Raw genomic sequence first — 17,326 nt, 5'->3', positions numbered from 1 at the left:
AGGGTTATTTTGTATCTCTCTTGAATTGTTTTGTGTGTCTTTGTAGTTGTTTTGTGTCTCATTGTGGTCTTTTCGAGTCTCTTTGTAGTTGTTTTGTGTCTCTTTGTGGTCTTTTTGTCGCTCATTGTGGTTGTTTTGTGTCTCTTTGTGGTTGTTTTGTGTCTCTTTATAGATATTTTGTATCTCTCTGGAGTTACTTTGTGTCTCTTTGTGGTTGTTTTGTGTCTCTTTGTAGTTGTTTTGTGTCTCTTTGTGGTTGTTTTGTGTCTCTTTATAGATATTTTGTATCTCTCTGGAGTTACTTTGTGTCTCTTTATGGTTGTTTTGTGTCTCTTTGTAGTTGTTTTGTGTCTCTTTGTGGTTGTTTTGTGTCTCGTTTTGGTTGTTTTGTGTCTCTTTGTAGTTGTTTTGTGTCTCATTGTGGTTGTTTTGTGCCTCTTTGTGGTTGTTTTGTGTCTCATTGTGGTCTTTTTGTGTCTCTCTGTAGTTGTTTTGTGTCTCTCTGTAGTTGTTTTGTGTCTCTTTGTGGTTGTTTTGTGTCTCTTTGTGTTTTTTTTGTGTCTCTTTGTGGTTGTTTTGTGTCTCTTTGTGGTTGTTTTGTGTCTCTTTATAGATATTTTGTATCTCTCTGGAGTTACTTTGTGTCTCTTTATGGTTGTTTTGTGTCTCTTTGTAGTTGTTTTGTGTCTCTTTGTGGTTGTTTTGTGTCTCGTTTTGGTTGTTTTGTGTCTCTTTGTAGTTGTTTTGTGTCTCATTGTGGTTGTTTTGTGCCTCTTTGTGGTTGTTTTGTGTCTCATTGTGGTCTTTTTGTGTCTCTCTGTAGTTGTTTTGTGTCTCTCTGTAGTTGTTTTGTGTCTCTTTGTGGTTGTTTTGTGTCTCTTTGTGTTTTTTTTGTGTCTCTTTGTGGTTGTTTTGTGTCTCTTTGTAGTTGTTTTGTGTCTCTTTGTGGTTGTTTTGTGTCTCTTTGTAGTTGTTTTGTGTCTCTTTGTGGTTGTTTTGTGTCTCATTGTGGTTGTTTTGTGTCTCTTTGTGGTCTTTTTGTGTCTCTCTGTAGTTGTTATGTGTCTCTTTGTGGTTGTTTTGTGTCTCTTTGTGGTTGTTTTGTGTCTTTGTGGTTGTTTTGTGTCTCTTTGTAATTATTTTGTGTCTCTTTGTGGTTGTTTTGTGTCTCTTTGTAGTTATTTTGTGTCTCTTTGTGGTTGTTTTGTGCCTTTGTAGTTATTTGTGTCTCTTTGTGGTTGTTTTGTGTCTCTTTATAGTTGTTTTGTGTCTATTTGTGGTTGTTTTTTGTCTCTTTGTAGTTGTTTTGTAACTCTTTATAGATATTTTGTATCTCTCTGGAGTTACTTTGTGTCTCTTTGTGGTTGTTTTGTGTCTGTTTGCAGTTGTTTTACCTTTCTTTGTGTCTCTTCATGGTCGATTTGTGTCTCTTTGAGTGATATTTAATATTTAATGGTGATCAATAAATCATGAATCAAAGTTATTTTAAACATTATAAATAATTAACTGTTACTAATTACGGAGAAAGGGTGGGAATAAAAAACTCCTTTTCCAACATGAATTAAAATAATAATAACATTGACGTATTTAAAACAAACACCTCGATCAAAAGGTCACGACTCACCCTCTTGTGCACGCCATCGCCGCTCTCCTCAAACTTCTGCTGGATCTTCTCCTCCAGGAAGTAGATCCGGAGCTTCAGGCTGAAGTTCTCCTTCTTCAGGTCGTTCAGGTGCTGCGAGATGGTGCGACAACCGGGGAAGGCGGCGTTAGTCATGGCGAGCACAGGTGGACCTTTCACGGGGGGCGTCGCAGCCCCCCATTTAGTAGCACATAACACGTGAAAAGACAGGGCTGACGATGAACCGACGGCGTCTGACTGAAGAATCAAACTCAGCTCTTGAGTCAAACACACAGAGTGGACGTGAGCCGGCAGAGAGGAGGGGATTATGGGAGGAGGGGGGCGAGGGGTGGTGCTTTTTTTAACACCGGGAAGTCATGCCAAGAATCTGAGATGGGTATGCGTGTGTGTGTGTGTGTGTGTGTGTGTGTGTGTGTGCGTGTGCGTGTGTTGATAACACTGAAAGCTCTTAAAGGAGTCCTTCACCCATTTGCATCGAGCTGCATCGTTAGAAACCCAGTGGTGTTTTCGAACGGTCGTGCATCGCTCCCTCATTTCCTGCGGAGACGGGACAGAGCGGCATCGACCTCTGACACTTCAATGAAGATTTTTCCGCGTCATTTAAAGCAGGAAGTGTTGGAGACACGGGTTCTGGTGAAGCTACGTTTTTAAAACCCGCCTGTAGAGGGTGGGACCCGAACTCACATCCGCCATCTGACTGAAAGCTAAGCTAAGCTAACAGGCTAACTGTGGAGGACCTACCTGTAGGGGGTGGGACCTGAACTAACGTCCGCCATCTGACTGAAAGCTAAGCTAAGCTAACAGGCTGACTGTGGAGGACCTACCTGTAGGGGGTGAGACTCAAACTCACATCCGCCATCTGACTGAAAACTAAGCTAAGCTAACAGGCTAACTGTGGAGGACCTACCTGTAGGGGGTGGGACTCAAACTCACATCCGCCATCTGACTGAATGATGAGCTAAGCTAACAGGCTAACTGTGGAGGAAGCTGGTGAAGTAACAACAATGGAGGAAGGTTCTCAGTCTGATATGAAGAAGGGGATTTTGGGTAAATGGTAAATGGACTCGTACTTATAAAGCACCTTTCTAGTCTTCTGACGACTCAAGGTGCTTTCACAGTGTTAGTCACGCTCACACTGACGGCAGTGGACATCTACAGACCATCTAATCTGACCATTCACACACATTTACACACCCATGAGCAGCACAGGGAGCAATTCAGGGTTCAGTGTTGTCGACATGTGGACTGGGGGAGGTGGGGATCGAACTGCCAACCTCTCGAAGGACGACCCACTCTGCCACTGAGCCACAGTCGCCTCGACTGCATGTAGAGCCTGTTGCTGCGTCTCAAGCTAGGCGAACGCTATATGTTAGCAAATGTTATCTATGAGAACGTTAGCCTTCCTCCATGTACCTGATGCTTGAGTCAGACGTTCGTGGCGTCCTTTACGAGCTGCGGTATGGACGAGAGGCTGAAAGTGACGTCTACTGTTTGTTTTTTTCGTGCAAAATGTTGAACCGTAAAAAAATAAAACGGTAAAAGGAACGGCAGCAAAGTTTCCAGACGGACACTCTGAAGTAACAGTGAATAACCGTATTAAAGTACAGTAGATTTAATGTAATTTAACTGATTTTGACTTTAAATGTGCTCTGCTTTTGTTTTTTTAACCGTTTATTACATGTAATTATGTGATACGGTGATTTACTGTAGCTTCAGGGGCGGCAGTAGCTCAGTCCATAGGTGACTTGGCTGGGAACTGAAGGGTCGCCGGTTTGAGTCCCTGTGTGGACCATGAATGGAGTGTGGACTGGCAAAGACAGAGAAAAGACAGAGAAAAGACAGACAGATGGACAGAGAGAGACTAAAGCAAAGCTACCAATGTTATAGTTTATAAGTCTAATGATAGTTTATATGAGTAATAGTGATAATAGCAGCAGGAAGCGTCATGCAGGACCACGGCAGCAGGCACCACCACCATCAGCAGAGACCTGAGAGACGACAAACATTCATGATCGAGCCGGATCCTCGTGGTGACGGATGTTTGGTTCATCTGTACTTGACTTTGAAGAGAAGAGGAAGTTTCTGCATGAGGCCCAAACCCTCCGTCTCTGACCACAGGGCGGCGCCGGCGCTCCACCTGAGCCCCGGAGCCTCAGCATCTCTGCAGACCTCGGCAGCAGCAGTGATCCAGGGGCTATTTACAGAAGCCGTTAGCCCGCGGCTGTCACTGAGGAATGCTGAGGCGCCCATCGCGCACACATACGAGACTGACTGACGGCAGATTACACACGGACACATGGCCCAGCGCAGGAACACATGCTGGACTCACATTCTGCACATACATGCACACGCACGCAGACAGAGCAGACGATGCACGCAGACCCAGTAAGAGAGACTCACTGAACCGTCGGTTTGAGACCTCCACGGGCCCCTGAGCTGAAAGGGGCTTCCAGCTTCTCCCCGTCTGTTAAATTTAACACTAATTTCTCCGTGTTTCTGTTTAAAAATGCTCCTTTTTGTGTAACGCTGATGCAGACCACAACATTATGACGGCAGATCTGTGTAAAATAACCACACATCTGGTTCTGGTAGGACCCACATCCATCACTCAAGCACTGATTTCATTTGCTCCCATTTACGGGCGCAGATAAACGACGGCGTGTGCGAACAACAGCGTGAAGAACGTGTGTTTCAGTGGGACGGTGAGCGCTGCACCGACGCTGTGAGTCAAACAAACAACAACAGGAAGTGAAACGTCCGGTTTCAGCTGCAGAAAATGTTTTTTTTTACGTTAATAAATGTGTTAAATTCTGATTCTTACAAGAGAAAAACACAAAAGTAGAGAAAAAGGACGCAGTGTCACAGACGCTTATTATTATTATTAATATATTTAATTTGGAAATTTTTAACAGGAGAAGAGATATTTAAATAAAAACAATAATAAAACTAAATAATAATAACAATGATACGAATAGTTAAAAAAATGCTAAATAATAATAGAAAATAATAATAATAACAATAATAAAAATAGTTGAAACAATAATAGTGGTAAATAATAATACAAATAAAAATAGATAAAAAACACAGTAAAAATGCTAAATAATAATAATAATAATAATATAATTAGATTAAAAAACATGATAATGCTCAATAATACTAAATACTACTACCACTACTACTACTAATAATAATAATAAAAGAATTAGATAAAAACAAATAATAACGTTAAATAAATATACTAAATAATAATAATAATAATACTAATGAAAAAAAATGATTAAAAAACAAAAAGTAATGCTCAATATTATTACAAAATAATAATAATAAAAATTGATGTAAAACAAAAAATAAATAAAAGTAAAAAATATTATTGAAAGTGTTTTAAACCTTTTTTAATAATAACTGCAGTTACAATAAACATAATAATAATAATAATATAAAAGAATGAGATAAGAACAAATAATAATGCTAAATAAATATACTTAATATTAATACTAATACTAATACTAATAATAATAATAATAATAATAACAAAGTGATGTGTATATACCAACTTAAGGAAGTGGACCTGGTGTTGATCACTCTTTAATTATTTACTTATTACATATGTCATATATTATTATTATGTTATATATTATTATAAGAACGGGACGAGCAGGAAAGTTCCTAATCTAGAAACGTTTGTTGTTCTCTCAGATTATAATTATAGATTATAGTTTTACAATAAACAACAAAAGGTGACGGTAACAAAATGTAACTTCTACAGATATAAATATGGATTATTATGCATAAGAACGACTGATTGCATCACTACAGTGCAGTGAAACAGGAACAGGAACAGGAGCAGTAACAGCAAGTACGAGCTGCAGTGTTCGGCCGTCCACATACTTTTGGCCACATGCAGCTCAACTCCAGAGGAGACGCCGGCTCACTCCTGAACACACACGAGCTGGGAGCGATTTGTCAATAACCGATAATCAGGCGGGCAGACTGAAGCAAAACGATATTAAATACGACAACACTTCCAAACCATCGCAACCTGACGGCGTTTAAAAAACACAAAACCACAACAATGGTTCCAGGAACCAGACGAGAACGCTGGGGCTGTCGTCTGCTCGGAGACACATGCGGTAAGAGGTGATCGTGATTGAAGCAGACACACACACACACACAGACACACACACACACACACACACACACACACACACACTGATAGTTCTTTGGCGTAAAAGCGACAGAGGGAGTTAAACACAAGTGCATCGCCTCCACTGAAACACTGAAAATGTGGAGGAGCCGGAGGAGGAGAAGATGGCGGCCGCAGCGTCTCATCCAGAGGTCACGCGGAGAGAGACAAAGAGTGAATTTATTACAGCGCAGCGATGTGCCCGTGAAATGAAATCATCCTAATTCTACGGGACTTTTTCCAGCCGTCGGAGCGCGATCCAACACGAGAGGAGGGGAGAGAGAGGGAAAAACAACACTTTTCCAGGCTTCACCGCGCTCCAAACTTCCACCCCACCGAGTCGTATTCTTTGGGAACAATCTCTCATCCCCTTTATTAGAATCAGAAAGAATTAAGAGCTGATATATTTTTCCGCTGTCCCTTTATGTTGCCGAGCGTTTGCGTGCATCATTACCGCTGTTTGGTTGCCATGGAAGTGCACTAACCCCCTAACCTCTGCTTCATCTTTGGGTTCTCATCTCTGCAGGAACAGGAGTGTAATTGGGAGTTTGCATGAGAGAGAGTGTGTGTGTGTGTGTGTTCGTGTGTGTGTGTGTGTGTGTGTGTGTGTGTGTGTGTGTGTGTGTGTGTGTGTGTGTGTGTGTGTGTGTGTGTGTGCTTTGGATTGGCAGAGCTCTGGGAGTTTTCCCCGCTTTTACCGGTAACAGGAGCTCCTTGATGCCAGCTAGCTCGACATTTTCCAGCCCCGGCTCTCTGGCAGTGCCAAACCCCCCTAATGCAATTCTGCAGGGGGAACGTCTGATTGTGTTTACTGCGCTGCCACGGTCGACGTGGAGGTTGAAAACTATATTTTGTAAACCTAATTAAATCATCAAGAGAGCTACTAAAAAATATCCCCGGGACAGAAAAAACGGAGTAAAGCTGTAGCAGAGTTTCTCATGTTCACTTCAGTGACGCTTGTTTTTCTTTTTTCAGGGGAGAGAAACGAGAAGACGGACACCAGTCATGGGTCTGCGTGGTTAGCCTATCTTAGCATAACGACTGGAAACAGCTGTTGACGTGTCCTTCGTCCCGCTAACGCTGCATTCTGAACACGAGAAACCTTTTCTACTTGAACACTGCTGAGAAAGTCAACACAAAGAGTTCTTTTGTACCTTTTGTTAAGAAAAAAACGGAAGAAAACGTCGTGTTTTCTTCCAGCGTTAGCGAGACGAAGGACGGAGGACGAAGCACAGAGGAGGAAGCACGAAGCAGGAAGGACAAAGGACGAAGCACGAAGGACGAAGCACGAATGACGAAGCACAGAGGACAGAGGACGAAGGACGAAGCACGAAGGACGAAGCACGAAGGACGAAGCACAGAGGACAGAGGACGAAGGACGGAGGACGAAGGACGAAGCACAGAGGACAGAGGACGGAGGACGAAGGACGAAGCACAGAGGACGGAGGACGGAGGACAAAGCACGAAGCAGGAAGCACGAAGGATGAAGGTCACGTCCTGTCTTGTTTGTTTCTTCTGCACGTGAAAGATACTTGAACTAAAACTTTATCTGAGAGGGAGCAGAACCCTCCTCCTCACTCGGGTCACTGTTACACACTATTATCACACACACACACACACACACACCTGTAAGACAGTCAGGCTTCTTTAAAGTGTGGTGTCTGAGGTTCTTCTCCACAGTCAGTGTCACCTACAGATGACAGGAGGACAGCTGCTTTAATGTGTTTTTAAATTACCTTTTATGTCTTTCTTTCTTTCTTTCTTTCTTGTTTTATGTAAAGCACTTTGAATGACCTTGTTGTTGAATTGTGCCGTACAAATCAACCTGCCCTGCCATTGATCTTCCATTGTCTTGACTGCTTAGTAAAAGATTTAAGAAGAAGAATTCCTAAAGGGGAAATTCAATGTTTTCACTCTGTTATTATTATTATACAAGTTACAAACAAACACAGGCCCGAAATACACACACATGCACAAACAGGACCTATATACATGCAATTAATGGAGGGTTGTCAGAGCGAGGGGGGCTGCCAGTGACCGGCGCCCTGAGCAGTTGGAGGTTCGGTGCCTTGCTCAACAGCACCTCGCCTCACAGAACCGGCGACCCCTCTCCGGTTCCTAGTCGAGTCACCTGTGGACTGAGCTACCCCGTCCCATTTGTGTTTGCTTCTCTGGTTTAATCCCACGCTCTTGCACCTTTGACGCTCTCCTGTTGGTGTATGCAGCAAGTGGTGTTGGAGCTGGTTAATGAGTGAGCTATAGACCCGAGCACAGATTAAATGACAGAAGGCGAGGGTTAAGTTTAGACGACCAAGGGTGACTGAAAAAAGCCATTTTCACTTCAAATGAACAGTCACTTCAACAGTCAACAGGAGACTTTTACAGATCTCCGTGACAGTTGGAGGCAGAAGAAGACGGTACGGGGGGTTGAGGATATCTGACCTCAGACTTCTTCTGCCTCCTCTCACTTTCCCTCGCTCTTTGGGTTTCACCAAATGGTTCCCAGACGTGGTGTCAGCAGCTGCATGCGAGTGAACGATGGTGCGGTGTGGAGGGGGTGTCAGCGGAGGGTCCATCAGTGGGGAGTCTTCAGCTCGGTGCCAGCCCCCCCGCCTGGGTTTTTCTTTCAGGATGGATTTTCACCGATGGATGGAAGCCGCTCGATGGCTTTTCCAGCATGTCCGCCAACTTCAACGCGGTCCAAACAAATAGAATAACAAAAAAACACCCGACTGTGTGACGCGTTAGCCTCCAGCCTCCGAAGACATCGACACAACACGTTCATTTACGCACATTATTTCCAAACCTAATGGGTTTTTGACGCTGTTCAGGAGCGTAATCCTGTAATGTGCAGGGCGAGGATTAAACTGAGTGTTTCACAACAAGGCGAGGTCAGGACGGGTGCGCTGCACGCAGCCCGCGGTGGGAGAGAGCCGGTCACGCGGCTGAAGGAACCCTGGATGGCCTCTGTGTTTAGCTGCAGCTCCTTCTGCGTTTCCATGGCTATTTACACGGAGCGCCATTGTTTTGCTTTAATGATGCCAGAGGAACAAGAGGCATGAAGCAAAACAGGATCTGAATGTCTTTAACAGCGCACAGAAACACACCGCGTCCAGACGTCCTGATGCAGAGCAGCGAGCCCTGAGTTGGAAGTGGATTATTCACCTCTTCTCCACAGCGGGGCCCAACGAGGGTCCGAGCCAACTGCGCTTTAGAGCGTAAGGATCAAAAGCACCGTTCATTTATATGAAAACCAAAGCCTGCCGGCAAATCATCCCGGCTGACATGAGGCTCTGAATGAAATCCCGTTTAAAGGCTGTTTGGAAGGAAGCGGCCGACATAAATAACAAGCCAACCCTGTTTTCTGCAGCAGAAGGATGCTTGTCAGAGTTCTCCGCTCGGCCAAAACCTGCGTTTTATTGCTACATGACCTGAGGAAACCAGAACACTTCTGCTTTGAATCTTGTTTTTTTTCCTCCTGCACGACTAATGAAGGCACATAATGAGGTCAGGGGGCTAACAACACCTCCAATCACCTGACAGACACATTACTTCAGCTGTTTCCTCCATCTACACATTACTTCTCCTCCTCTCGTCCCTGTTTGTCTCTTCTTTCTCTTCACGTCTTTCCCACGTAACCCCCCCCCCAGCCTCCATCACATCTGAGCCAGACTGTCTATGGTATTCCCTTTTCTCACATCCATCCATCCTCCACATCCCTTTCATTATTAACCCTTTATTTTTTACTTCAGTGATGATGTGGAAGTGCCCATTTGATATCTCAGGTACCCACTTTTCTTTGCTGAATGATAAACATGTTTTTACGCCTGATGATCCTCCTGAATGGACAGTTTACTTCACTTCCTTCCTTCTGTTTTTGCCATTTTTCTGTTTTCTTAAAAAGTCATTTTGCTACGTATCCGTCCCCAACATCATTTCAGTCGACACGGCCGTGGCATCAGGTACCAGGAGCAGTAAAGGCTGTCACCAAAATCAAAAGGGAACTGTTGATTTAAGATTTATTCTAATTACATTTCTATTAGTGAACTCAAGGATGGACGGGCCAAACTGAACCGGCCGAAAGGGCCCAACGGCCTCCCTGACCTTCACCTACACAAAGATACATACAGCAACTACAAAAGAGACGCAAAAATGAGTACAAAGAGACTAGAATAACTACAAAGAGACCAAAACAACTACAAAGAGAAACAAAACGACTACAAAGAGATACAAAGAGACTACAAAGAGATACAAAAAGACTACAAAGAGACACAAAAAGACAACAAAGAGACACAAAAAGACTATGAAGAGACACAAAAAGACAACAAAGAGATACAAAAGACTATAAAGAGATACAAAGAGACAACAAAGAGATACAAAAAGACAACAAAGAGGTACAAAAAGACAACAAAGAGATACAAAAAGACAACACAGAGATACAAAAAGACTACAAAGAGTTACAAAGAGACTACAAAGAGATACAAAAAGACTACAAAGAGATACAAGAAGACAACAAAGAGATACAAAAAGACTACAAAGAGAACACAACGACTACAAAGAGACACAAAAAGACTACAAAGAGATACAAAAAGACAACAAAGAGAAACAAAAGACTACAAAGAGATACAAAAAGACAACAAAGAGAAACAAAAAGACAACAAAGAGATACAAAAAGACAATAAAGAGATACAAGAGACAACAAAGAGATACAAAAAGACAACAAAGACATACAAAGAGACAACAAAGAGATTCAAAGAGACAACAAAGAGATACAAAAAGACAACAAAGACATACAAAGAGACAACAAAGAGATACAAAGAGACTACAAAGGGATACAAAAAGACTAGAAAGAGATACAAAGAGACTACAAAGAGATACAAAAAGACTACAAAGAGACACAAAAAGACCATAAAGAGATACAAAAAGACTAGAAAGAGATACAAAGAGACAACAAAGAGATACAAAAAGACTAGAAAGAGAACACAACGACTACAAAGAGATACAAAAGACAACAAAGAGATACAAAAATACTTAAAATAGATACAAAAAGACTATAAAGTGATACAAAAAGACAACAAAGAGATACAAAAAGACTAAAAATAGATACAAAAAGACTACAAAGAGATACAAAAAGACAACAAAGAGATACAAAAAGACAATAAAGAGATACAAAGAGACAACAAAGAGATACAAAGAGACAACAAAGAGATACAAAAAGACAACAAAGACATACAAAGAGACAACAAAGAGATACAAAGAGACAACAAAGAGATACAAAGAGACTAGAAAGAGATACAAAGAGACAACAAAGAGATACAAAAAGACAACAAAGAGACACAGAAAGACAACAAAGAGATACAAAATGACTACAAAGAGATACAAAAAGACAACAAAGAGATACAAAAAGACAACAAAGAGATACAAAAAGACAATAAAGAGATACAAAGAGACAACAAAGAGATACAAAAAGACAACAAAGAGATACAAAAAGACAACAAAGAGACACAAAAAGACAACAAAGAGATACAAAAAGACTATAAAGAGATACAAAAAGACTACAAAGAGATACAAAGACATCAAAACAACAACAAAAGAAGCTAAGCAGATAGAAAGCGCTCCTTGCTCCAGTGTGTGGACGGACGAGGGCCCTGCAGCTGCATCAATCTCATCTCCGCACTTTTCCTTTTTTGTCTTCCTGTGTTTCTGGCTCGGGCGCAGGAAGTCGACACCTCTGTTCTTTGTCCCGCCTACAAAGCTCTGGCTCCGTCGTGCGTCTCCCACCGGTGGAAACTCACGAATTACTGAAGAAGAAGAAACTAAAAAACATCTGAGACGTGAACAGCAGCTCAGCAGAACTGGAGCAGGGCTGCGTTTTCTACACACGGGCTTTACGCAGATTTTATATTAATAATAATTTAATATAAATCAGACCCAATCTGATGTGAGGAAGTTCAGACAAGACGTTGAATCTGCTCGCCACAGCTTTGGACACGAATCAGCTGAGGATCAAAACACAGCTGTCTCTAAAATCTGAGAATCGTAGAAAAATAAAGATGACGAGGCCGCGGTTTGGCCCCTGCGGTGAAAACCACAGTTTTCTATTCTTGACCAAACACTCACGGGCTGAGAGGTCACAGCTACCATCGTGTGTGTGTGTTTGTGTGTGTGTGTGTGTGTGTGTGTGTGTGTGTGTGTGTGTGTCTGTGTGTGTGTGCAGTTAACGGGCTATTTCAGTTTGAAACCACATCTGATGTCATGTGCTCTGCGGAGAGCAGGGAGTCATAAATACAGTGTCTCATCCAGGGCAGAGTGGGTCATTTAGCCCTGCTGCCTGACTCAAAGGTCCTCTGGGGCCGATCAACCAGAGGGCCCATCCATCGCTGTAAAGGCCGGGTTTTATGTCACACAGAGAACCTGCGGAGATGCACAAAGATCGCTCTCTGCCAGGTGGAACCAGAGCTGCACCGGTCCGGTTTTACAGGGAGAGTAAAGAGGAAGTGACTCCAGGGGTCTGTGCAGGAAGTGACTCCAGGGGTCTGTGCAGAGAACTCCTAAAAGTGAGTGAACGCACAAACGCACAAACGCACAAACGTTTATCCGCGCTCTTTTCACCAGATTTAGAAAAGCTGCATGTGCGTCTGATTCTGTCTGCTTTAGAAATCTCAATGATCGTGGAGTTTCTTTTATTTTCTCTGTGATGCTTCAGGTAAAGTATTTCTTCTGCACTGCAGGTTCAGTTTCCAGATGTATTTTTATTTCTTTTTTTACTATTTTTAAATGTTTTACACGTCTTTGTCACTATTTTGCATCTATTTTTAGTGTTTTTTAACCTATTTTTAATTATTTTACATGTCTTTGTCAATATTTTGCTTCACAGTTGAGTAACTGTAGTGTGTTTCTTAGACATTACTTTGTTGCCAAGGATTTCCCAGAGATTCTCTATGGGGTTTATATCTAGCCATTTCACTGTTTCAATATTCTGAGCTTCAGTGAACTGCTTTACCTGTTTTGCAGTGAGACAGGGGACATTGTCTTCATGAAGGGTGCAGCTGATTGGAGACAGTTGCAGTGGAGACAGTTGCATGTTGCTGAAGGAGGTTCACAGAAATATTTACATTCATGATGCTGTACAAGAGGCCCAACTCCTGCTGCAGGAAACATCCCCCAAACCATGACATGACATCAAAGTTCAGTTTATGAGGGTCTGATGGAAACATTATTTGTCAGACAGGAGGAAGACTAAGGGCGCACTCACACTGTGCCTCCGTACCGTGCCAAACACGTGTCACGGCTAAAGTCTGGTTCCTTTGACCAGTGTGAGTGCAACCGTACCACGTCTAGGAGTGGTACGCTTGCGTCCACGGCCCGCTTGGGAGAGGTGGGCTTTAGTAAAGCACGTTTGCACATGTACGAGCACGAGCGTGTGCACATGTACGAGCACGAGGCCTACGGCGGTTCTGAGGTCATTTCCTGTGCGCCTGTTGGGACGTAGAAAAAAGAAGGAGGGACCATGCGCGGACATTTCAAACAATGGCGGTGAAAGGTTCACGTTGGTGTGATGCGGAGGTGGAGTGTTTACTGCAGATTTGGTCGATGAAAAGATTCAAAAACAGTCGACAAGACGCACAAAAACTCCGAGGTCTACGGAAAGATCTGGAAACAAAGCCACGCATCGCCATGACGTCATCAATGCGTGTGACGTGTTACGGCGTGATGACGTATAGGCAGCAAGACGCATTCTCCGAGGCCCAGGTAGTGTGAGTACAAACGGGCCTGGAGGGGGGGACAAGGACCCTAAAGCACGGGGCACGGGACGGAGGCACAGTGGGAGGGCGCCCTAAGAAACCCACTCCAGTCACTGAGCTGTGGGAGAGACTGAGTCAGAACGGACGCAGATCAGAGCGGAGCCGTGTGAGAAACTAGTGATGTCCTGTGGGCGCAGACGTGCTGGAGTCATTCAGAGTTCCTTCTCTGTGTGGACGTCGTTTCTAAAGGTAACAAATACGTGGATTACAGATGAATTATGGTGCGTTTGTTCTCGTAGGTACTTGTGTGAGCAGTGAGGCTGCTGCAGGAGCGCGCTCACTGGGTCAGATGATCCAGCACCGCTTCCCCTCCTGACCCACGCTGTCTGAGATACCCGACCCCCGGAAGGGAGCGCAGGCTGTGACCGATGGCCCGTAGCCTGGAGCTCGGGCTGATGCTGCAGCGTGATACTCCCAGAGAGGAGCGAGGAGAGTCGGGCGGCTCCTGGGGTTTGAACACAGCTGGCGGCTCGGTGCAGCCCGGTGTCAATGTAGTCAAGTTCACAGAATGAAGGGTTCTGCTTGACCTCCAGGGTCACTGTGTGTGTGTGTGTGTGTGTGTGTGTGTGTCTATCTGACGATTAATTACTGTGTGTTTTGCCAAGAGGCAGAAAAACCAGAGCCAGAGAAACGGCTTTGTTCTGGTTGCATCTCTCTAACTCCTCCATCCCTCCTTCATTCAGGTGTGAGCGCCGTGAGTCAGACAGGAAATAACCTCATCCACATCTACACTAAGTAATTTTGCATCTTTTTGTGGTGGTTTTGCATCTATTTTTAGTCATTTTGCATCTTTTTGTGGTGGTTTTGCATCTTTTTTTAGTCATTTTGCATCTTTTTGTGCTGGTTTTGCATCTATTTTTAGTCATTTTGCATCTTTTTGTGGTGGTTTTGCATCTATTTTTAGTCATTTTGCATCTTTTTGTGGTGGTTTTGCATCTATTTTTAGCCATTTTGCATCTTTTTGTGGTGGTTTTGCATCTTTTTTTAGTCATTTTGCATCTTTTTGTGCTGGTTTTGCATCTATTTTTAGTCATTTTGCATCTTTTTGTGGTGGTTTTGCATCTATTTTTAGACATTTTGCATCTTTTTGTGGTGGTTTTGCATCTATTTTTAGTCATTTTGCATCTTTTCGTGGTGGTTTTGCATCTTTTTTTAGTCATTTTGCATCTTTTTGTGCTGGTTTTGCATCTATTTTTAGTCCTTTTGCATCTTTTTGTGCTGGTTTTGCATCTATTTTTAGTCATTTTGCATCTTTTTGTGCTGGTTTTGCATCTATTTTTAGTCATTTTGCATCTTTTTGTGCTGGTTTTGCATCTATTTTTAGTCATTCATTTTATTTTCATTTATTAATCATTTAAATATTAAGCAACTGACTGATACTGAAAATATTTATTTATTTAGCTATTGATTTTATTTTCATTTATCATTTCTAAAGTCGTTTGACAAAGTAACACGTATAATGCATAAAAACATTAAATATGTTTTAACAAAGTTATTTGTTTTTAATAAAGCAGCGTCTGCAGAATCACATCGCTGCAAACTCCACGGAGAAAAGCCGAGTTTGCATTCATCAAAACAGAAACAACGACATTAACGCTGAGTCCTTCACTCATAATAATGATAATAATAATAATAATAATAATAATAGTGTCCGCGGTGCATGTGCACGGACTCTGCACTGCTTCACATTCTTTGTTCTGCACAAAGTTGCACATGTTTGCAGACTTTTGGCCGCTGCACTGGAAAAAAGACCTGATTCTGCCGCTCTGACAGGAAACCGTCCTCCACAAACCTCCTGCACCCGGCAGCATCTGTGCCAGAGCTAATCAGGAGACGTCAACACACACACACACTCTCTCACACACACACACAATGATTGAAAACAATGATTATGACAACCCATCGGTCCTCACATCAACACGAACGCTCGACCCCAGAGACAACGAGGAAACCAGAGACAGAGTCACGTCTGAACGCCGGCCAACGCCAGGCCGCCGTGCACACACGCAGGCCGCCGCGCACACACGCAGGCCGCCGCGCACACACACAGGCCGCCGCGCACACACGCAGGCCGCCGTGCACACACGCAGGCCGCACGGGCAAGGCCACGCACATACTTTCCATCAAGTTTGTGTAAAGCAACGATAAACACGTTACATGTAATCACCAAAGCAAGGATTTCCACGTCAGGGCCGGCCGGGGCAGAGCTCCCGCAGCCAACACGTCCGCCTGTTCCCATGGCCGTGTTTCAGAGGCAGAGGAGGTCTGCGTCTCATTTCTGTGTTTATGGCAGATCTAAATTATGGTATCAGGTTCGCCGCGCACCGGACCCACTGCCAACTGTCATGGCCGACCCTCCCGTATAGAGCACTTTCGTCTCTGGGAAGTAGGGTAACCCGATCCATCCCTGAGCGAGGGAGATGGAGAGAGAGAGAGAGAGAGAGAGAGAGAGAGAGAGAGAGAGAGAGAGAGAGAGAGAGAGAGAGACGGGTCTGGGAAAACAAACACAGGCCTTCAGAACAAAGTTAGTTCAGTTTCTTCCCCAAATAGAAAGCGGAGGAAACGCTGACGGCCGAGCAACGTTTTGTGAATGAAGTCCAGCTGACGAACAGAACCGGACTTTGAGCTCGTGAGGTTTATGTGTGTGTGTGTGTGTGTGTGTGCAAGAGTCCATACGGCCGACACACACACACACACACACACCCCCACCCACATATGAGCAAACACACACACACACACACACACACACACACACACACACACACACACACACACACACACACACACACACACACACACACACACGTATGAGCAAACACACACACACACACACACACACACACACACACACGTACGTATGAGCAAACACACACACACGTATGAGCAAACACACACACGTATGATGAGCAAACACACACACACACACACACACACACACACACACACACACACACACACACACACACACACACACACACACACACACACACACACACACACACACACACACACACACACACACACACACACACACACACACACACACACACACACACACACACACACACACACACACACACACACACACACACACACACACACACACACAGAAATGCAATAAAACAATGGATTAATTCAGCTAAATGTTGACTTTTGAACGCTCCCCTGCAGTTTTCAGGCTTTCTGCTGAAAACCTCTTGATGTGTATTTGATTGAACGGCACCGAAGGAGAATGCGTCTCCGTATATGAACGCTCTGCAGACCGACATTTAAAGCTCATTTTATCTAAGTCTAAGTACATAAAGTACAGTATGTGTAGAGTGCATGCATTAGTGTGTGTGTGTGTGTGTGTGTGTGTGTGTGTGTGTGTGTGTGTGTGTGTGTGTGTGTGTGTGCTCTATACACTGGATGTGTGCCCTCCTTTTTGTTGTCTGTGGATGGAAATCAAAGGGACGGGAGCGGCGCCCGAGGGCCTCGCTGCACTGAACCATCAGCTGGCAGGATGAGAAGCGACTGAATAATGATAATGAGACAGAGAGGAAGTGTGTGTGTGTGTGTGTGTGTGTGTGTGTGTGTGTGTGTGTGTTGGGTAGATGGAAGAATGAATGACGTGGGTGAGACGGAGGACTGGATCAGAGGTCGACCTCATCTCCACCGATTCAAACCAACGCAGCGTCCTCTGGGAGGTGGCCTGGT

General features: G+C 43.8%; 1 protein-coding gene across 2 annotated transcripts in view; it reads right to left on the bottom strand.

The window, feature by feature from the left end:
- pde4dip (phosphodiesterase 4D interacting protein) overlaps positions 1–17,326 on the bottom strand; it is a 117,746-nt gene that overhangs the window by 60,592 nt on the left and 39,828 nt on the right. For both annotated transcript variants that reach the window (XM_083940555.1, XM_083940554.1), the window contains one exon: positions 1,625–1,735. In XM_083940555.1, the coding sequence (XP_083796681.1) occupies positions 1,625–1,735 (111 nt within the window). The remainder of the gene's footprint in view (positions 1–1,624; positions 1,736–17,326) is intronic.

This window comes from Echiichthys vipera (genome assembly GCF_963691815.1).
Source record: "Echiichthys vipera genome assembly, chromosome: 3".
NCBI lineage: Eukaryota > Metazoa > Chordata > Actinopteri > Perciformes > Trachinidae > Echiichthys > Echiichthys vipera.
The sequence above is the reverse complement of the archived record's forward strand: the minus strand, read 5'-3'. Positions and strand labels throughout refer to the sequence as shown.